This window comes from Microcaecilia unicolor, chromosome 7 (genome assembly GCF_901765095.1).
Source record: "Microcaecilia unicolor chromosome 7, aMicUni1.1, whole genome shotgun sequence".
Taxonomy (NCBI): domain Eukaryota; kingdom Metazoa; phylum Chordata; class Amphibia; order Gymnophiona; family Siphonopidae; genus Microcaecilia; species Microcaecilia unicolor.
This window is the reverse complement of record NC_044037.1, coordinates 119,718,553-119,741,246: the sequence shown is the minus strand read 5'-3', so window position 1 is coordinate 119,741,246 and position 22,694 is coordinate 119,718,553. Positions and strand designations below refer to the sequence as shown.

Here is a 22,694-nt window from a genome sequence, read left to right as displayed (position 1 = left end):
GCAGTGGGAATTGAACCGGCCACCTCTGGTTTACAAGACCAATGCTCCACACTAGGCCACTCCTCCACTTCATATATAACACTCTTGCTATTTACTAACTTTGTGCAAGTATGGTGAATAGACTTTGGCTGTGCTGAAGCTGTTTGAGAGTATACAACCAGTGTTATATATGTCCCTGGTGTGGGAAGATCTCTTAATTCAGGAGGAGCTTGCACATTGTTCAAATTAAAGAGAAGACATTTGGACGGAGGTGAGCAAGTAAGATTGGGGAGTGATAAAAATAAATCGTAGTAACTGTTTAAAATCTATAAATGTTCTAGGTGGTTGAAAGTAAACTGAGAGGAGGGCATACCTGCAGGGAAGTATGCATAATTATCAAGGTGACCAGGAAACATCTACAGCTAAAGACCATCTGACTGGCTGATGGCTCAAGCAGTAGATTCAAATAGAAAGTTTAGCTGAGACGATGTTGAAAGAGTTGGTGAGTGAAATTCTGAAATTTTGCTCTTTTTTTTAATTGAAATATGTGTGGGTGTTGAGAAATACTGATTCCTGAATAAAACATTATCCTTGAATACATCTTCCTTTAGTGAACTTGTCAGTGTGTAGAGTGAGAGACTTATCAGTGAGGGATAAATATATAATTCTACATATTAAAATCTGATGATTTAGCTGTTTCATTCTGGCTTTAAGTCAGTTCTGACCCTGTTGAAATCTGTGAAAATGTGGGCTATGGGAAAGGTGGGGTGTTGGGAAAGGCAGGGGAGATGCTGGAGAGGAGGAAGAGAGAGGGGGCAATGTTGGACCTGGAGGGAAGGGAGAGAGAGGGAGTAATGTGGGACCCAGCTTCAACTTATACATGGGTCACAGCATTTTTGTAAGAAGAAATCCGCCAGAAGACGGAGAACTCAAAACGCCCCATGGTAGATACAACAGTACAACAAAAAAAAGTGGGAGAGCGATCAAAGAAGCCAAAGACAGGAAGATGTACATTAATAAGAAGGTTTATTTGAAGTATGAAGACTCAACACAATGTCGTGTTTCGACCGCTAGGCCTGCATCAGGAGTGTTTCTGAAAAATGATGAAGACAAATATTCAAAAGTAGCACAATAGTCTTGAAAAAGACTGTTGCTAGCGTGGACGCATTGGTCTAAACAGACTTCTGCACACACTATTGTGCTACTTTTGAAGATTTCTCTTCATCATTTTTCAGAAACATCCTGTGTAAGAGACTCCTGATGCAGGCGTAACGGCCGAAATATGACGTTGTGTCGAGTCTTCATACTTCAAATAAACATTCTTATTAATGTACATCTTCCTGTCTTTGGCTTCCTTGGTCGCTCTCCCACTTTTTTTTGTTGTACTCACAGCATTTTGGGCCATTTTTAGTTCTAAAACTGCCCTTGACATACATGAGATCAACTTATAGATGAGTATCTATGGTAGGTCTAACTATCTTTATATGTAGTTGAAATCTTGCAGTATGGGTGCCTGAAAAGATTTGCAGTACCTCTATTATAATCAATGTAATTTTGTCTTGTCTGACATCAGTGATTCCAGCAGAACACAGAAGAAACAAACTCCACAACCAATGAAACCAACAACACAGTGGAGGTGATAAAAGGGTGTTATTATATATCTTCAGTAGGAAACTCCTCGTGTGCATGTGAATAACTGTCTTTGGCTTACTGCCTTCCTGGCCTCTGACTATATGTATTAGGGAAGAGTCCTTCAACTCTAAGCCTTAGCCATAGAGATCCCAGAAGTTCTACAGATTGTATACTGTACTATGCTATCTGGTATAATAAGGTTAGGGAGTGATTCAGGAGCACAAAGGTGAAAGAAGACACTTAAACATCTGTCCTGTTAAGTGCCTGAGGTATAGAGAGCCCTCTTCATCCCTTCTGAGATTCTGAAGAGAAAATTGGAACTAGGCTATAAGTCTGTTTTCCAGAAAGATGACACAGAGGGGCATTTTCGATATAACATCTAAGTCCGACTTTGGACGTTTTGCAAAAAACATCCAAAATCTGAATAGCAAAGAAGGTCATTTTATTTTTTTGGTCCATTTTGGAAAAAAAAACGTCCAAGTGCAAAACGCACAAAATCAAGCCATTGGGATATAGGAGGAGCCAGCATTTTTAATACATTGGTCCCCCTGACATCCCAGGAAAGCAATAGGGCACCCTAGGGGGCACTGCAGTGGACTTCATAAAATGCTCCCAGGTACACATCTGACCATTGCTCCCTTACCTTGTCTGCTGAGCCCCCCCAAATCCCACCCATAAGCCACTACCCCCAAATGCACACCACTACCATAGCCCTTACGGGTGAAGGGGGCACCTATATGTGGGTACAGTGGGTTTCTAGTGAGTTTTGGAGGGCTCACAGTTTCCTCCACAAGTGTAACTGGTAGGGGGAGGTAGAAGCCTGGGTCCACCTGTCTGCAGTGCACTGCACCCACCACTAGACTAGTCCAGGGACCTGCATGTTGTTCTAATGGACCTGAGTATAACATCTGAGGCTGGCAAATGTGTTTCATCACAATTTTGGGGAGTGGAAGGAGGTTAGTGACCATTGGGGGAATAAGGGGAGGTCATCCCTGATTTCCTCCAGTGGTCATCTGGTTATTTAGGGCACCTTTTTGTGCCTTATTTGATATAAAAACAGGTCTAGCTCAAAACATCTTAGTTTTAGTCCTGGACGTTTTTGTTTTCTTCCATAATGGCTGAAAAATGTCTAAGTCTCAGGAACATCCAAATCCCACCCTGAAGATGCACCTGAAATGCCCCCTTGAGATTTGGACACACTTCTGATGGACTTCAAAGGAAAATGTCTAAAAGTAGGCTTTGAAAATACTGATTTGGACGTTTTTGTGAGAATGACATCCAAATGCTGCTTTATGCCACTTTTTAGATGTTTTTCTGTTTTGAAAATGAGCTCAATAGACACTTCCATCCACTGGTGATCCAGGAACATTTGCTGAGCTAAAGGAAGTTTTACTATCAAAGTTTATCACCCTTCTCTCACCTACCCACACCCATCCTGTTAGAATATCAATGAAATGCTTTGATATCCCCATGCATACCCCCACCCTCCCACCCTGTCAGACTGTCAAAGTAATGCTTGGATGTCTCACTTATATATACTATCTGCTACCACATTTGCTTATTTCCGATCTGATGAAGAAGGGCAACCTTCGAAAGCTAATCAAGAAATGTATTAAGTTATGTCCAATAAAAAAAGGTGGAAAGCAAAAAGAAGCAGATCGTGTAGAAATGAAATGTAATTTATTTAAACAATACAGCAATATTTATATAGTAACATAGTAACATAGTAGATGACGGCAGAAAAAGACCTGCACGGTCCATCCAGTCTGCCCAAGATGAACTCATGTGTATACCTTACCTTGATTTGTACCTGTCTTTCTCAGGGCACAGACCGTATAAGTCTGCCCAGCAGTTTTTCCTGCCTCCCAACCACCTGTCCCGCCTTCCATCACCGGCTCTGGCACAGACCGTATAAAAGTCTGCCCTCCCCTATCCTCGCCTCCCAACCACCAGCCCCTCTTCCCCCCACCTGCTCTGCCACCCAATTGTAGCTAAGCTTCTGAGGATCCATTCCTTCTGCACAGGATTCCTTTATGCACATCCCATGCATGTTTGAATTCCGTTACTGTTTTCATCGCCACCACCTCCCGCGGGAGGGCATTCCAAGCATCCACCACCCTCTCCGTGAAAAAATACTTCCTGACATCTTTTCTGAGTCTGCCCCCCTTCAATCTCATTTCATGTCCTCTCGTTCTACCGCCTTCCCATCTCCGGAAAAGATTTGTTTGCGGATTAATACCTTTCAAATATTTGAATGTCTGTATCATATCACCCCTGTTCCTCCTTTCCTCCAGGGTATACATGTTCAGGTCAGCAAGTCTCTCTTCATACGTTTTGGAACGCAAATCCCATACCATCCTCGTAGCTTTTCTTTGCACCGCTTCCATTTTTTTGACATCCTTCGCAAGGTACGGCCTCCAAAACTGAACACAGTACTCCAGGTGGGGCCTCACCAACGTCTTATACAGGGGCATTAAAACTTCCCTTCTTCTGCTGGTCACACCTCTCCCTATACAGCCTAGCAATCTTCTAGCTACGGCCACCGCCTTGTCACACTGTTTCGTCGCCTTCAGGTCCTCGGATACTATCACCCCAAGATCCCTCTCCCCGTCCGTGCCAATCAGACTCTCCCCGCCTAACACATACGTCTCCCTTGGATTTCTATTCCCTAAGTGCATCACATTGCATTTCTTTGCATTGAATTTTAATTGCCAAACGTTAGACCATTCTTCTAGCTTCTTCAGATCTTTTTTCATGTTTTCCACTCCCTCCGGGGTGTCCACTCTGTTGCAAATCTTGGTGTTATCCGCAAAAAGGCAAACTTTACCTCGTAACCCTTCGGCAATGTCACTCACAAATATATTGAACAGAATCGGCCCCAGCACCGATCCCTGAGGCACTCCACTACTCACCTTTCCCTCCTCCGAGCAAACTCCATTCACCACCACCCTCTGGCGTCTGCTCGTCAACCAGTTCCTAATCCAGTTCACCACTTCGGGTCCTATCTTCAGCCCATCTAGTTTATTCAAGAGCCTCCTGTGGGGAACCGTGTCGAAAGCTTTGCTGAAATCTAAATAGATTATGTCCATAGCACGTCCTTGATTTAATTCTCCCGTCACCCAGTCAAAGAATTCAATGAGATTCGTTTGGCACGATTTCCCTTTGGTGAAACCATGTTGTCTCGGATCTTGCAACTTATTTGCTTCCAGGAAATTCACTATGCTTTCCTTCAGCATCGCTTCCATTACTTTACCAATAACCGAAGTGAGGCTTACCGGCCTGTAGTTTCCAGCCTCTTCCCTATCACCACTTTTGTGAAGAGGGACCACCTCCGCCGTTCTCCAGTCCCTCGGAACCTCTCCCGTCTCCAAGGATTTATTAAACAAATCTTTAAGAGGACCCGCCAGAACCTCTCTGAGCTCCCTCAATATCCTGGGGTGGATCCCGTCCGGTCCCATGGCTTTGTCCACCTTTAGCTATCCAAGTTGTTGATAAACACTCTCTTCCGTGAACGGTGCTCTATCCGCTCCATTCTCAGGTGTACTTTTGCCAGTCCCTAGCGGTCCTTCTCCGGGATTTTCTTCTGTGAAAACAGAGCAAAAGTATCTATTTAGCAAATTGGCTTTTTCTTCATCATTTTCTACATTGCGTTTTGTTGTATCTTTTAGTCTCACAATTCCGTTTTTAGTCTTTCTCCTTTCACTAATATACCTGAAGAAGTTTTTGTCTCCCCTTCTTACATTTCTAGCCATTTGTTCTTCCGCTTGCGCCTTCGCCAGACATACCTCTCTCTTGGATTCTTTCAGTTTCATCCGGTATTCCTCCCCGTGTTCCTGTTCTTGAGATTTTCTATATTTCTGGAACGCCAACTCTTTAGCCTTTATTTTCTCAGCCACTTGCTTGGAGAACCATATCGGTTTCCTTTTTCTTTTGCTTTTAGTTACTCTCCTTACATAAAGGTCTATGGCCCTATTTACTTCTTTCAGCCTGGACCACTGTCCTTCCACTTCTCGTACGTCCTCCCAGCCCATCAGCTCCTTTCTCAGGTATTCGCCCATTTTACTAAAGTCAGCACGCTTGAAATCCAGGACTTTGAGTTTAGAGTGTCCGCCCTGCACTTCAGCCGTCATATCAAACCAAACCGTTTGATGGTCACTGCTTTTCAGGTGTGCACCCACTCTGACATTTGACACACTATTCCCATTTGTGAGCACCAGATCCAACGTTGCTCCCTCCCTCGAGGGTTCCGTCACCATTTGTCTGAGCAGAGCACTTTGGAAAGCATCCACAATCTGTCTACTTCTTTCAGATTTGGCAGATGGAACCTTCCAATCTACATCTGGCAGATTAAAATCTCCCAACAACAGCACCTCTCTTTTCTTCGCCAACTTATGAATATCAGCGATCAGATCTTTATCTAGTTCCTCCAATTGTGTCGGGGGTCTGTAGACAACGCCCACGTGGACAGAGGTTCCATCCTCTCTTTTTAAGGTGATCCATATCGCTTCTTCCTTTCCCCAGTTTCCTGTCATTTCAGTCGCTGCGATATCATTTCTCACATACAGAGCTACTTCTCCACCTTTACGCCCCTCTCTGTCCTTCCTAAAAAGATTATAGCCTGGTATGTTTACATCCCATTCATGGAAACCATTGAGCCATGTCTCTGTGACTGCAACTATGTCCAAGTCTGCCTCCAACATCAGGGCTTGAAGGTCATGAATTTTATTGCTTAGACTATGAGCATTTGTGGTCATCGCTTTCCATCTACATTTCCTAGTATGTGTTTTGGTTTTAGTGATTTGGGGGTGTCTTTTCTCTTTGGGTACCTTCTTATCTTTTTGTTCCACCTTCCTTGGTTTTTGTTCTGCCTCAGTTTTATTTTCAGGAACATCGCAATGCTGTAGTGGAGCAAAAGAATTTTGTAGTGGCAACACTTGTGCTGGTGGATGCTTTTGTGTCACATGACGAAGTCTGCCTGAGCCTACTGTGAACCATCTGTTCTTATGTGGTTTTATTCTTTGAGGCAGTGGTGAGAAGTTATGATTCTGCACAGTCCTATAAGTTGCTTTAATTGCATCTAATTCTTGCATTACTTTACAGAGCTCTTGTTTTAAAGTAGATAGCTGAAGACAGATAGGACAAGCTTTCAGTCTCCAGATGATTTGCCTTGAAACTAAAGCACCACAATTATTGCAGAGAATAAAAGTCATCCTGATTGGTTGAAATGGGTATGAACAGGTGTACTATGTTGGAGTTAACAGGCTGCAAGACTGCCTGTGTATGATTGAGGAGTAAAGTTAATGAGGTTTGGTTTGCTATAAATGAGTGGAAAACCCTAGGGTGGGTGGGATTATAAGTCCCCAAGTGTCAGCTAACTGCTGTTTTATCAAGGGAATTCTCTAGCTGGGTGGGACCAGGACCAAAGAATTTCCAATTGAATTAACCTTTAAAATTGTCTAAGAATTATAACTTTTTAATCTAAATATTCCCAATAATTACAGCTGTGTAAAATGTTACTTTTGAGTCTCAAATGAATTCAATGCTGTTTTAACAGCCTCTCCTCTCTCTTCCTATCAATCAGAGCTTGGCAGGACAAGATAGAAAGAAAGAAAAGGTTTCACAGGGCTAATTAATTAATTAAGCAATAAGCATTAAATTTAAGAGAAGAATCAGGTATCTCACCTCTAGCCTGAAAGTTGAGAAGTTTGGACTTTAAAATAAAGTCAGAATTTACTTTAGTGTGCAGGGGTCCAAATAACCTGGAAAAATTTCAAACACAATTGGTTTGTCTCCCCCTTCAAGGCCAATCTATCTCCTGTTGTGCAGAGATGCAAACAGAGATACGTGACCGAAGTACTGGCTCTATATCAGCGGATCATGTTTTGAAATCTCTGACTCAGCTGTTTTTTTCCAAACCAATCCTTTATACATGACTTCTTCAATTTGCCTTATATTTGGCAGCAAAGGACTTTTTGTATAGCCCCTGAAGCAGCCCAGTTGGGCGAAACACGGCCTGTGTCGGGCTGTTTGCATTCATATAAATATTGCTGTATTGTTTAAATAAATTACATTTCATTTCTACACAATCTGCTTCTTTTTGCTTTCCATCTTGGAGTTTGCAGATCGTCTGCCTTCGTGCTTTCTTGGACCCTCCCTTTTGGGCAATAAAAAAAGGTATCATCTTATTTTCTTTTCCATGTTTTATTTTGTTTGATATCTATTGATAACCTTAAGAGTGGACTAACATGGTTACCACACCTCTCTACTATCAAAGTCAAAAGGCCTTCTGAGGATCCAGTGCAACTCAGTTGATCCTGACCTGAACTGTAAGTGAACATTTGTTATGATTCTACTGAGACAGGCAGGGGAATGACTGGGACTCGCTTCTGATTGGCCTGTCAGGGATTGAGCTGACATCTGAGGCAGCAGACGTCAGACATCAGACCTTATTTAAACTTACCTCTCCCTACAGTGTACACTCTAGCATTATCTCTTGCAGCTGTCAGCTCTCGTTGTTCTGCTTAGCCTGTGCTTGTGGCACAGAGTGCATTCTCTGTAGTTTGCTTGCCCTTCCCCTTGTCTGTAGTTTCTGTGTGTGCTGGTTGTATCTAACTTTTTCCTTGATTACTTCACTGCAGTGCAGCTGGGTCAGTTGTCGCTCCTCTGCTTGCCTCTCTCTTCCTGGTTGTGGTGTTGACTTGTCCATGGTAAGCTCCTGCCTCTGTAAGCAGCCTTTCTCTGTAGTCTGCTTTAACCCTTTCTGTACTCTTGTGAGCCCTGCCTCTTCAAGCAGCCTTTCTCGGTATCTGCTTAGCTCATTTGTGTGTAGTGTTTGGTATTTGACTCTTATGAGCCCCGCCTCTCTAAGCAGCCTATCTCTGTAGTCTGCTTAAGCCTTTCTGTTCTCTTGTGTGCCCTGCTTTTTCCCTGTCTTTGTATTTGAAGGCAGTCCTTTCCTGTGGTCTGCTTACTCTTGGTGTTCTGTGTTTGTTATTTGGCTCGGGGGAGCCTGGTTCCCTTTCCTGGTTTATTTAGTTAGAAGCTGCCTTCTCTTCTCTTTGTCTTTTCCTTGGTGGCCATTTCTGTGGAGCTTCGCTCCTTTAGGTTCTACGAGTCTAGTAGTGTCCTGCTCTGACCCTGCCTTTCCCTTTTACCCCTGTGGGTACTACCCACTGCTACCTGGGTTCCGTGTAGGCCTCGTCTGTATTCTCTCCCTCTGGTTGTTCTCTGTATCTGCCAGTTTGGTCTGACGTCTTCCTCTTTGTGTCAGTGCCCGGTGCTGTGTGCACCACCTGAGCTCCAGTCCCTTCTGGGACCTCTCGTGGTTCTTTTCCTTTCCCTAGTGTATGATTGGGTTCCAGTTCGGCCTTGCAGCCCGTACGCTTGGACTCTGTACAAGTGGGTTCCTGATCGGCCTTGTGGCCCAAATGAGTGGTCTATTTCCCTTTTCTGGTGGTGCTTGCTGATTCCCGAGTGTGTTGGACTTTGCATCCCTTGTTACTGCATAGCATCCGTTTGGTCTACCCTAGGCCTCGGCCAAGTTTCTTGCTAGGCTTCTGCCTAGGCACAAGGGCTTACGATCAATCTAACAATATCTCCTGATACCTAAAGTAGTAGGCTTAAATGAGAGAGCAATCTAGACTTTCTCTTGAATTTGGATGGGAAATAAAGGCTCAGAAGCTTTGTAAATAATCATTGCCAATTGTTACCAATTGTGCCTCTGTCACATTGTATTTGTTTCCTGAAGAGACTTAATTTAAGTAAACAGTTGGTTCAGAACAACAGCCTTTGGAGTTGACTGGCTTGAGTGAGTAAGAGTTTGGAGGGAGAATAAAGCTACTTATGGTCTTCTGGAGGGTTTGGTCCTAACCAAATAAATATTGTTTATGTACAGGGGTTATCTATATTCTGGGTACACATTAGCTACCTACCAAATATATAACAATCCCCCCATTCCTTATAGCTTTTGAAGTCTTAAAGGAATCCTCTTTCAGGCCCTCATCTGTCCAGAATAGTCAATTTATATGGTTTTCATTTTACATGAGTAACATTTGTCTGTCTGCCCCCTCTAAAAATTGCAGTCTTTCCAGCTTTGTGCCCCTGTATATTGCAATGCCTATTCTTATGTTTTTGAAGTGTAGGGTATTTTATAACATATGATAATTCTGAGGTATCCATGTTATAATTTCCTAGTTCACATCTAGGAATAGTGCTACCAGCCTTTTGTCCTCTACAAGATGTTGCAGGGGGTTTGGCCTGTGCTGTACCCTCCAGTCATGTTGTGTACAGTCTCTTGAGATTCTACTTTATATATTCTCTGCCTCTCTAATCTCACCTTCTGCGATCCCCCAGGGGTAATGTCTCCCTCGAACAGCCTTTTCTTTGGTCTCCTTGATGATGGTGTTACTGCCAATGACTGCAAAAGGGATACTTTGCTAGAAATGAAGAAAACACATGGGGGTCAATATTCAAAAATACCTGGTGATCAATATTCAAAGGTCCACTGAACATGTGAGATAACCACCTAATTTCTGACATTTATCTTTAGTTAAATATTCTGCTGAACTTGACTGGCTAGATTTATACCCTACTTACTAAACCATGTTAACACTCATTATTGGGCAATTAATGCATGTTAAAATGCATTAATATGGCATTTAAATAAAAATAAACCAGGCCCAACACATAGTAATGTTATGAGCTGTGTTGCATGCAAATGCACACGAATCAGCTCATTAAAGTGCAATCCAGAGATATAGTTAAATTTTCTCAGGGAACATCAGCTCCCTAATACAGGAAATTTTTAAAGATGCTGGCTTAATTAAGAAAACCCTCCAGTGTCCTCTATTGATAGAAGTGTTAAACTTTCTGGTGGGCCAGTGGTCCTTCTCCCCCCACCTTGTGTCAAAGGGTCCTCAGGGGCTTGATGTCCATAAGATTAGCCAGAAGGAAAAAACAGAAAGCAGACACCGGAGGTCCAAACAGTTTATTTATTTATACAGACCCAACATGGCCACATTTTGCCAATTAAGGCTGCATCGGGGTAGTAACATAAAACAGCTAATAAAGAAATAAAGGATATATCACCAAATAATAAAACAATTATGGGATATATAAAAAAATATATAAGAAGCACATCAATAAAATCTTTAATTAATAAGTTCTTAAACATCACATATAAATCAGAACAAAAAAGACTAAAAGAGTAAGCTCATTGAGCAATAATGAAAGTCAAAGCAATCATACCTAACCAGAGACAATAGAAAGGCTTAGCCCGGATAGCGCTACTGATCATTCAAGGTGACCTAGAGGAATAATGTAAAAGCATACTAGTAAAAGTGGAAGGCATCTAGCTTAGGAACAAGGAAATTGTTTTCAATCTTATCTGTGTCAGAGCCAAAAAGGTAACAATTTTTAAAAGAAGTAATGAGATATTCACACAGTATAAGAGCATTGCTGGAATGAAGGCTGAAGATAAGACTAAAATCATTAAACACCCAAGGGTGTGAAAGAAACCCACTCTATAAAAGACCAATTATATGCAAAAAGGTTCTAATAGTAAAAATATGTGAGACTTCTGTGAAGGAACCACTGCTGAAATAAGTGGAGCAGCAGCTTTAATCCTCTGTATGGGGACCGCCATCTTGGATTAGCCCACTATTATAATGCTGAGATATCTTATTCTCAGATTTAAAACTTAAAAGTTTGAAAATACTTAAAAATAAAATATCATCTCTGTGAAATCTTTAAAAGAATCAGAATAAAAGCATAAGAAAATGTGCAAAAAATAAAAATCGATGAAATAAAAGCGTTGTTTTGGGTTAAAAAATAAAAATACAAACTAAGTACAGAATCTGATTCCTTAAGTGATGCCCTCCATAAAAATATAATTTTTAGTAAAAATCACCACTTAAAAACGGTTAAAAAAATGCTGAAAAAATAAGCGTTCCAGAGGCCATCTTAGAAGCGTTCCAGTGACGTCATCGGGCGTCCCTGTGGCTAGGATGCTTGAAAACATACATACAGATAAAATCCAAAGCCATGTGAAGTAAAAAAAAACATTACTAAAACCTAAAAAAACTTATTCTAAAAGCATCTGACTCTACCTAACGTATTGTGGAATTTTCATATAATTGAAGGCATGTGTGAAAATGACGCATGTGTGATATGGATGATCAATAAATACACATAAAAACAACCAATCCATTACAAAATACATAAAACAAGGGTACCAGCTTATATAAAACAACTTATATGTAAAAAGGTGTCATTAAATACCATGAACATTCAAAGAGTAAAAGCATAAAAATACATAGAGTAAAATATATAGATAAGAACAGGTCACAGAATCAAAATAAATGCCTGTGAGAACAAAATCATCATATACAAGTTACAAGATCCAAGTCCTTGTTCAAACCATTAGGTTGCACAGTGGTAAAATCAAAAATAAACTTTTGTTCTGTTTTCACAAGGATTTTGTCTACATTCCCACCTTGTCTTGAAGGTTGGATTTTACAGATAACAAAGAACTTGTATTCTTTGAATTTGTGTCTGTGTGCTAGGGAATGTTCCACCAGGGGTTTCTCTATAACACTTCTCTTGATGGCACTTCTGTGTTCTATTATTCTTTTTTTGAGCGTTCTTTTGGTTTTGCCTATATACGTAAGATTGCAGGGACAAATGCAAGCATATATAACACAACTAGACTGGGAATTCGAGAAATATTTTGAAATATATGGTTTCTTATTGATAGGGTGAATAATGGATGTAGTTTTGGGATTGACTGGACAGACTGAGCATTTACCACAAGGGTAATGACCAAGGGGAGTCGTTTTCTCATATGTATTATGTTTGTTAAAATCCGACACTAAACAAATCTTTCAAATTCTTACTTCTCCTGTATGATTCTCAAAAAAAACATATATTTTAAAACATTTCTTGAATTGCCAGTCTAGTTGTGTTATATATTGGTCTTTTATAGAGTGGGTTTCTTTCACACCCTTGAGTGTTTAATGATTTTAGTCTTATTTTCAGCCTTCATTCCAGCAGTGCTCTTATACTGTGTGAATGTCTCATTACTTCTTTTAAAAGTTTTTTTTACCTTTTTGGCTCTGACACAGATAAGACTGAAAACAATTTCCTTGTGTCTAAGCTAGATGCCTTTCACTTTTACTAGTACACTTTTACATTATTCCTCTAGGTCATCTTGGATGATCAGTTGCGCATCTGGGCTAAGTCTTTCTTTGTCACTGGTTAGGTATGATTGCTTTGACTTTTATTATTTGCTCAATGAGCTTACCCTTTTAGTCTTTTTTTGTTCTGATTTATATGTGATGTTTAAGAACTTATTAATTAAAGATTTTATTGATGTGCTTCTTATATATTTTTTTATATATCCCATAATTGTTTTATTATTTTGTGATATATCCTTTATTTCTTTATTAGCTGTTTTATATTACTACCCCTGATGCAGCCTTAATTGGCAAAACGTGGCCATGCCGGGTCTGTATGAATAAAGAAATTGTTTGGACCTCCAGTATCTGCTTTCTGTTTTTTTCCTTCTGTCGCTGCTAGACACTCGGCGCCTCTTTGCTGTTCCAACATAAGAATAGCCATACTGGGGCAGGCTAGTGGTCCAAACAGTGACACTGCCAGCAGCAGTTCAGAACAAAATGTAAAAGTCAAAGACATCCCTGATAGCCCCACCTCCTGTAGGCCTATCTGTACCCTTCATAACTAAGCCAGGCTCCTTCTTCGGCCCCCTTCCTCAACTATCAAAGCCATAGAGCCGGGGGCAAGAACAATTCCCAATAAGTCATGCCCTGGCAGAACCATGTTTCAAAATAGTGGTGTCTAACTCTAGTTTAATGCTGGAAGGTATTGCAAGGAGTTGATCTATTGACTAAGGGGCCCTTTTACAAGACTGTGATAAAAAGTGGCCAGCGGTGTTGTCAGCTTGTGGGTTTTCCGCACTTTGCAGTCACAGCAATAAAATGGCTGCATTGTCATATATTTCTTTAATGGCCATGTGCTAATTTTTCTATTAGCATGTGGCCAATACTGTGGAAGCCCTTACTAACACCCATTTTGTTGGCACTAAGGGCTTTTGCATTAACACCATGGTAATCGGACAGTGTGCAGCAACGTGCCTGCACTAGCCTACTCTCTGCCCATAGTCACTTCTCCTGTGCCTTAGCAAAAGGACCCCTAAGTGATTATATCATTTATTTCTGTAGCTGGAAAACAGAGAAAAGTTCAATAGGATTTACTAACCTGCTGTACTTGGATACAGCAGTTTAGTAATTTTGTTATGCTAATGTTGTGCTATTATAGAGCTATTCAGTAAAAATCCCTTATAATGTGGCTAGGATTCCCTGGCTAATTTTGACTGGTTAATGCTTTTTAAAAAATCTAAATGATGGTAACCCTTCCTTCCAAATCTCACACTCTCTCTTTATTTTAATGTTAAATATGGAACTGGTTCATTACAGTAAAGAATGACTTCCTGCCATGGCTGCCACAGTGTAGAAGCTACTCCCTCAGCAGTATTTTATATCCAGCCTTAACAAAATTCCAACATGCATAGCAGAAGCGCAAAAAAAACTAATAAAAGACACAATAAGGACCATGAAACCCAAAGCAACTAAAACAATTCTGGATTTTTACAAAAACAGGAAGAAAATCAGCAGTGTTCAAAAGGATTTGTTCAGTCAGCATTTTCCTTCATCATACATAATGCCAAATTTGGCAGTGTAAGTGTCTATACAGTCAAAAGTTATGTGTTTTGGTACAGGAAGGGACCAAGAGCCTTCTCCTCCTCAATACTCTCTCTCTCTCTCTCTCTTCTCACCTCCTTATCCCTAATCCTTCTCCTCTCACTATCTAAACATTCCTTCTGTCTCCTATCTCTGTGCCCGATTCCCCTCCTCTTACTCTTCCCATCCTTGAGATGTCCTCTTTCTCTACTCCCCAAATCAATATCTGACTTTTTTTACTCCTAAAACTCCCTCAAGAGCAAAATATCCAGACACCAAGCAAGGTTATTTATATGCCACATATAATTATCACAAGATTTTCAAACTTTTCCCACAAAATTTATCTCTGAAACTGGCAGCTGTATATATAGGGCAGGTTTAAAAAAATGTAAATAAAGCTCATATCTGTGGTTAATAAACTTAACCAGTGGAAATAGCTTTTATAATTATTCTCTCTTTGGAACAACATATGGATAACCTATTAATGTCAACAATTTTTCTGAATCTGAATTAAAAACTATCATGAAGCAGGGAAGAGTCACTATGACTTCATCACATCAACTGTCTCTTACTTTGAGTGCTAAGTCTTGCTGTTTGAATTCTTCATCCTCATCAGAGTCACAGTCAGGGAACTGGTAAATATTGATTTGGTGTTCCTCAATTTCCTTACGGATCTGGGAGGAAGAGTGGAAGAAAAGATAAGGGGTTATAATGAATATATTTTATTTATTTATTGAGATTTATTCACCACCTTTATGAAGAGATTCACCTAAGGCAGTGTACAGCAGGTATAGTTTAACACAAAACTTACACTTTTCTTAACAGCATAACAATAGCAAAATAACCAAGAATAAACATAAATACAACAAATGAGGTAAACTTGAAAACAGTAAATTGAAACCTAATAATAGAACTACAGTCAAACAGCATCAAAAATATATACATTTAACAGCACTGGAATTCAAATACCAGAATACTAATACAATGTTAGCATAATATTAATGATACACATAATAAGCATGCATTAGAACATTCGACTAACATAGATATGATGCTAAAGATTTTGTACAATATGGCTTACCATATAGCTGAGAGACCAAAGGCAGATATATGATGGGAACAAGATGCGTGGTACAGAGTCAGCTGGGATAGTTTGATGGTTAGCTAAACTCAAGGCAAGTTCTTAGTTAAGCAAGAGATAAGGAACTGATCCTGTTCAGAAGGAATGGATCCTAAGGAGCTTAGCTGAGATTGGGTGGCAGAGCTGGTGGCGGGAGGCAGGGATGGTGCTGGGCAGACTTATGCAGTCTGTGCCAGAGCCGGTGGTGGGAGGCGGGACTGGTGGTTGGGAGGTGGGGATGGTGCTGGGCAGACTTATACGGTCTGTGCCAGAGCCATGGTGGAAGGCGGGACTGGTGGTTGGGAGGTGGGGATAGTGCTGGGCAGACTTATACGGTCTGTGCCAGAACCGGTGGTGGGAGGCGGGGCTGGTGGTTGGGAGGCGGGGATAGTGCTGGGCAGACTTATATGGTCTGTGCCCTGAAAAAGACAGGTACAAATCAAGGTAAGGTATACACAAAAAGTAGCACATATGAGTTTATCTTGTTGGGCAGACTGGATGGACCGTGCAGGTCTTTTTCTGCCGTCATCTACTATGTTACTATGATCTAAGTTACAGTGTGTGTAGCAAGCTAGTCCAAGTGTAGAATGAGTGTATAGTCAGTCACCCTATGTATTAAAGGCTTGGGAAAAGAGCCACGCTTTCACCTGCTTCCTGAAGACAGGGGCATAGCTAAGGGAGGGCCTGGGTGGGCCCAGGCCCACTCAATCTCAGCTCAGGCCCACTCAGTCTCTTTGACCCATCAATCGGCACCTGTCTTGTCTCTCTGACCTGCCAATCGGTACCTGTCTCTCTGATCCACCAGTTGGATATCTGTCTTCTTAAGAGCCAGTTAGGCTGCACAGCAGCATGCAGCCACGTGGAAGCCTCCAGCGCTGTGGCAGCAAGCAAAGAGAAGCCTTCCTACCTGCCTTTTATATTGTTGCTGCAGCATTCAGGAAATCAGGCACCAGAACATGCTCTGATATGCAGCTGTATCTGCTGCTGCATGCTGCTAGCTGGAGCCTGTCCCCAGACTCTTGGCCCATGCACACAGCACCTGATCTCCCTGGCTAGTGCACACAGCACCTGTCTCCCTCTCTGCAGCCCGCACACACAGTGCCTGTCTCCCTCTCTGCGGCCCACGCACACAGTGCCTGTGTCCCCTCTGCGGCCCGCGCACACTGCACCTGGTCCCCCCAGCCCATGCACACAGCGCCAGTCTCCCCCTTGGCCCACGCACACAAACTGCCTGTCTCGGGCTATGTGCACACAGTCTTCCTTCCCCCCCCCCCCCCAGCTCGTTGACACTGGTCTGCCATGGCTCGGGTCTCCCCCATACCAGGCAGACACAGCACACCGGGAAGTGTGCTCCTAGAACACAGACTCCCATGTGCACAATCACTGGGGCAGTAGACTTCTATATGAAGCTCAAAACCAGGTAACAGCAAATTTTTTTTTAGTATGTGTATTGCTGGTGGGCCGCTGGGTGGGGGTGGACTCTGCACTGCCCAGGTTTAAAAAAAATATTTTTTTAACCTGGGCATTGCAGAGCTCACCCCCACCCAGAAATCCACCAGCATTTAATGCTGGTGGGTTTCTGTATGGGGGTGGGTTCTGTAGTACTCAGGACGTGTTTTAAAAAAAGGTTTTATATTTAATGCTGGTATGCATCAGGATGAGGGAGAGATTGGAAAGGGCAGGGGAGATGCCAGACTAGGGGGCAGGGCAGGGCTGACGCTAGGCTACTGGGAGGAGTGGGGGGGGGGGTAGGAAAGTGTAGAGCAGATTCCTGATTGGGGGGGGGGTAGGAAGGATTTTTATTATTTATTTATTAGGATTTATTTACCGCCTTTTTGAAGGAATTCACACAAGGCGGTGTACAGTAAGAATAGATCAAACATGAGCAATAGGCAATTACAGCAGTAAAAACATTCAACTAACAATACAAAGTATGGCATGGTATACTACTTGCAATGACAACACAATACGTAATAGAACATTATAATTGGTAATGAAGGGTAAGGCAAAGTTGTAACATATAGATGGGTAAGAAAGTAGGAAGAATTAGAAAGTAAGGGTGACTGATTTGAAGAAAGTTGCACATGAGGTCAGAGAGTTGGTTAAATATTATCTCAGCTAGGGTAGGAGTGGATAAACATGTCCCGCTGCAGTATGTGCAGCCCGAGTCAATCCTTGTGTGTGTGTGTGAGTGAGTGAGCCTAAAAAGTTAGTTACTTCATCCATTAAAGGTTTGGTTAAAGAGCCAAGCTTTCACCTGCTTCCTGAAGTAGAGATAGTCTTGTGTTAAGCGAAGCCTTTCAGGCAATGCATTCTAGGGCTGATGCTGGGCTACAGGGATGGATGGGGGGAGGGGGGGGGGGGTTAGGGCCAATGATGGGCTACAGAGATGGAGTGATGGGGGGTAGGGAAGGGTAGGGCTGATGCCAGGCTACAGGACAATTTCAAATTTTTGGCCCTTTATTCTGCAATTAATGATGGTTGGTCTATGTTCTGCCTATGATTGAGGTAAGCGATACTGCTGGCATGTGGTGTATGTGGGGATCTATATTAGTCTGACTCTGACTTGTCTGGCTTTTCAGTGGGACATGTATTGCTATTATGTATATTCACTGCTGTCTTTTTAAAGGAGCCAGGGCCGGTCTTAAGGTGAGGCGACCGAGGTGGCCGCATAGGGCCTCGCACTCATGGGGGCCCCGCGCGGCGCGCCTGAGGTCGCCCCGACCGCCCGAGCTCCAGTCCTCCCTCCCTCCCTCCCTCGGATGGCGCACGACGGCGGCATGGTGGGGGCGGTCCGCCCCGGATGTCAGCGGGTGTGGGGGGGGTGCCCCGCTCCCGCTACTCCCACCCTGTCCTACCTTTAAAAAAAGAATTTGGAAGCGCCGGAGTGACAGGCAGCGCCTCGCGTCTGCCCTGCTACTAAAAATCTCTTCGTCGTCGTTGGGCCTTCTCACATTGAGTCCCGCCCTCCTCTGAGGTAACTTCCAATTACCGCGAGGGCGGGCGGGACTCAATGTGAGAAGGCCCAACGATGTCGAAGAGATTTTTAGTAGCAGGGCAGACGCGAGGCGCTGCCTGTCCCTCTGGCGCTTCCAAATTCTTTTTTTAAAGGCAGTGAGGGTGGTGGGCGGCAGGAGAACGGAGCTGGTAGGTGGGTCGGGGAGGGACTCAGATGGGAGAAGGGTGTGTCGGGTGGGGGTTCTCAGGTGGGGGAAGGGTGGGGAGGGGGTTCTCAAATGGGAAGGAGACTACTACTACTACTTAACATTTCTAAAGCTGAGGTGGGGAGGGGGTTCACGGATGGGAGAAGGGGGTGGGGAGGGGGTTCTTGGATGGTTGAAGGGGAGGGGACTGGGGTTCATGGATGGGAGAAGGGGACTGGGGAGGGAGTTCTCGGATGGGAGAAGGGGACGGGTGGGGAGGGGTTTTTGGATGGTTGAAGGGGATGGGTGGGGAGGGGACTGGGGTTCTTGGATGGGAGAAGGGGACTGGGGAGGGGGTTCTTGGATGGGAGAAGGGGACTGGCACTGGGGTCTGAGAAGGGGCCATATGGGAAAATGGGGACCATCCTGGGGCTGGTGGGAAAATGGGGCATGCGTGGGTCAGGTGGGAGAATGGTTCTGAAAAGGGGGTCCCTAATACAAGACATGTGGATGAAGGGGGCTGGAACTGGGGGATGAAAAGGAGGGTAGGTGGGATAAGGGGGCTAGTACTGGGACTGGAGGCTGAAAAGGGGCAGGGGCTGAAACTGGGGGCTGAAAAGGGGACAGGGAGAAGTGGCTGGGGGCTGAAGCTCGGGACTGGTGGGAGAAAAGGGCTGGGGCTGAAATGGGGGACTGGTGGGATAGTGGGGCTGGAACTGGGGGCTGAAAAAAGGGGCGGAGAGAGGGGCAGATCCTGGATGGGGGAGCGAGAGGGAGAGCAAACCTTGGATGGATGGGAGAGGGAGGGCAAATTGTGGATTGAAGGGGCAGAGAGAAAGGGCAGACAGTGGATGGAAGGGATAGAAAGGGCAGTGAATAGATGGGGGAGAGAGAGAGGGCAGACATGGGCAGATGGTGGATGGATCATGGAAGGGGCAGAGATAGAGGGCAGATGTGGATGGAAGGAGCAGGGAGAGAGGGCAGAGATTGGATGGAGGGGACAGCAGAGAGGGCAGACAGTGGATGGCAGAGAGAGACCGAAGACAGATGCTGGATGGAAGGAAGACAGTGAAAAGAAGATGAGGAAAGCAGAAACCAGAGACAACAAACTGTAAATAAAATATATATTTTTATTTTTTTGCTCTAGGATAAAGTAGTATTGTAGCTGTGTTAATAAATGTTTATAATAGAACATGTAAACAAGGTAATCTTTTTATTGGACTAATTTTAATACATTTTGGCTAACTTTCGGAGAACAAAACCCCCTTCCTCAGGTCAGGATAGGATACTGTAACAGTACTATACTATATTGACCTGAGGAAGGATGCTTTGGCCTCTGAAAGCTAAATCTATTAGTCCAATAAAATGGCATTATTTTATGTTCTATATTTGTTTTATTTCTATTTGTTAATTTGTAAAGTTGTGATTGGTATTTGTTAGTTTTTTTTTCAAATTTACATCTGCTGTCTTTATACAGGTATATTGCACAGTACTAGGGGACATTTTCTGTTTCTGTGGTGTTGCATTGTATGCAGAGTCTGGCATCTTGGGGGTTCAGTTTAATTTTTGTCTAAATAGAAAGTTTAAATATTACTACTTATTCTATAGTGGATTAGGGTGTATCTGTGTTTGTGAAAAAGACATGGCTTTCAGTTGGCATTGACTGTGCAGGATCGACGATATGTACTATTCTGTCTGGTTTCATTTTACAATAGGTGAATTGATGTTCTAGTGCTCACTGTAGTGTTTTAAGATGTTTTCCTTTTCTTTGTGTGATTCGTAGAAATGACTGCTTATGGTATGGTAGAATTGCTCTATAGGTCCTGAGTGTTTTGTATTCTCGGCATACCTAGTACTGGATTTTGGAGGGGGGTGTTAAAAAATGACCGGAAGGGAGGGAGGGAGGGAGGGAGGGAGGGAGTCCTTGGAGCTGGGAGCCCTAGGGGGGGAAGCCATGGAGCTGGGGGCCTTGGAGCTCAGAGGGAGCGGCCCGAGAGCTCAGAGGGAGGGGTGGCCTGCCCTGGAGCTAGGGTGGGGGTGGAGTTGGGTGGGGGCGGAGTTAGGATGGGGGCAGGGCTAGGATGGGGCCCTATCAAATTGGTCTGCATAGGGACCCGCACTTGCTAAGACCGGCCCTGAAAGGCGCAGTTATTGATATTTGAGTGTTCAAAATTGGTGGTGTTAAGGTTTGCAACATAGGTTCCGAATATGTATGTGGTTTATGTTGCTGTAGGACAGCTGTTGGCCAGACTGTATATTAAAAATCCATCAAATGTACTATAAGGCATTATTTAGGAGCATCCCAAGAAACACTACTCACACCTACAGTGGGGGAAATAAGTATTTGATCCCTTGCTGATTTTGTAAGTTTGCCCACTGACAAAGACATGAGCAGCCCATAATTGAAGGGTAGGTTATTGGTAACAGTGAGAGATAGCACATCACAAATTAAATCCGGAAAATCACATTGTGGAAAGTATATGAATTTATTTGCATTCTGCAGAGGGAAATAAGTATTTAATCCCTCTGGCAAACAAGACCTAATACTTGGTGGCAAAACCCTTGTTGGCAAGCACAGCGGTCAGACGTCTTCTGTAGTTGATGATGAGGTTTGCACACATGTCAGGAGGAATTTTGGTCCACTCCTCTTTGCAGATCATCTCTAAATCATTAAGAGTTCTGGGCTGTCGCTTGGCAACTCGCAGCTTCAGCTCCCTCCATAAGTTTTCAATGGGATTAAGGTCTGGTGACTGGCTAGGCCACTCCATGACCCTAATGTGCTTCTTCCTGAGCCACTCCTTTGTTGCCTTGGCTGTATGTTTTGGGTCATTGTCGTGCTGGAAGACCCAGCCACGACCCATTTTTAAGGCCCTGGCGGAGGGAAGGAGGTTGTCACTCAGAATTGTACGGTACATGGCCCCATCCATTCTCCCATTGATGCGGTGAAGTAGTCCTGTGCCCTTAGCAGAGAAACACCCCCAAAACATAACATTTCCACCTCCATGCTTGACAGTGGGGACGGTGTTCTTTGGGTCATAGGCAGCATTTCTCTTCCTCCAAACACGGCGAGTTGAGTTCATGCCAAAGAGCTCAATTTTTGTCTCATCTGACCACAGCACCTTCTCCCAATCACTCTCGGCATCATCCAGGTGTTCACTGGCAAACTTCAGACGGGCCGTCACATGTGCCTTCCGGAGCAGGGGGACCTTGCGGGCACTGCAGGATTGCAATCCGTTATGTCGTAATGTGTTACCAATGGTTTTCGTGGTGACAGTGGTCCCAGCTGCCTTGAGATCATTGACAAGTTCCCCCCTTGTAGTTGTAGGCTGATTTCTAACCTTCCTCATGATCAAGGATACCCCACGAGGTGAGATTTTGTGTGGAGCCCCAGATCTTTGTCGATTGACAGTCATTTTGTACTTCTTCCATTTTCTTACTATGGCACCAACAGTTGTCTCCTTCTCGCCCAGCGTCTTACTGATGGTTTTGTAGCCCATTCCAGCCTTGTGCAGGTGTATGATCTTGTCCCTGACATCCTTAGACAGCTCCTTGCTCTTGGCCATTTTGTAGAGGTTAGAGTCTGACTGATTCACTGAGTCTGTGGACAGGTGTCTTTCATACAGGTGACCATTGCCGACAGCTGTCTGTCATGCAGGTAACGAGTTGATTTGGAGCATCTACCTGGTCTGTAGGGGCCAGATCTCTTACTGGTTGGTTGGGGATCAAATACTTATTTCCCTCTGCAGAATGCAAATAAATTCATATACTTTCCACAATGTGATTTTCCGGATTTAATTTGTGATGTGCTATCTCTCACTGTTACCAATAACCTACCCTTCAATTATGGGCTGCTCATGTCTTTGTCAGTGGGCAAACTTACAAAATCAGCAAGGGATCAAATACTTATTTCCCCCACTGTATATATACACAGTGCCCACCTATATTAGCGCTGAGCCCACCCAAAATGTCAGTTCTTGAGTTACACATAGCCCTCTGGGAGTAAATTCCAGAGCATAGGGGATACTCCTGAGAAGGCTTCTGTCTTTACGGAAGAACATGTAAGAG

General features: G+C 43.5%; 1 protein-coding gene across 1 annotated transcript in view; it reads right to left on the bottom strand.

Annotated features, from left to right (window-relative positions):
- LOC115473918 (septin-4-like) overlaps positions 1-22,694 on the bottom strand; it is a 134,340-nt gene that overhangs the window by 34,004 nt on the left and 77,642 nt on the right. Inside the window, exons 8-9 of the mRNA XM_030209123.1 lie at positions 14,939-15,040; positions 9,947-10,046 (exon numbers count right to left, since the gene is read on the bottom strand). Coding sequence (XP_030064983.1) covers positions 9,947-10,046; positions 14,939-15,040 — 202 coding nt within the window. The remainder of the gene's footprint in view (positions 1-9,946; positions 10,047-14,938; positions 15,041-22,694) is intronic.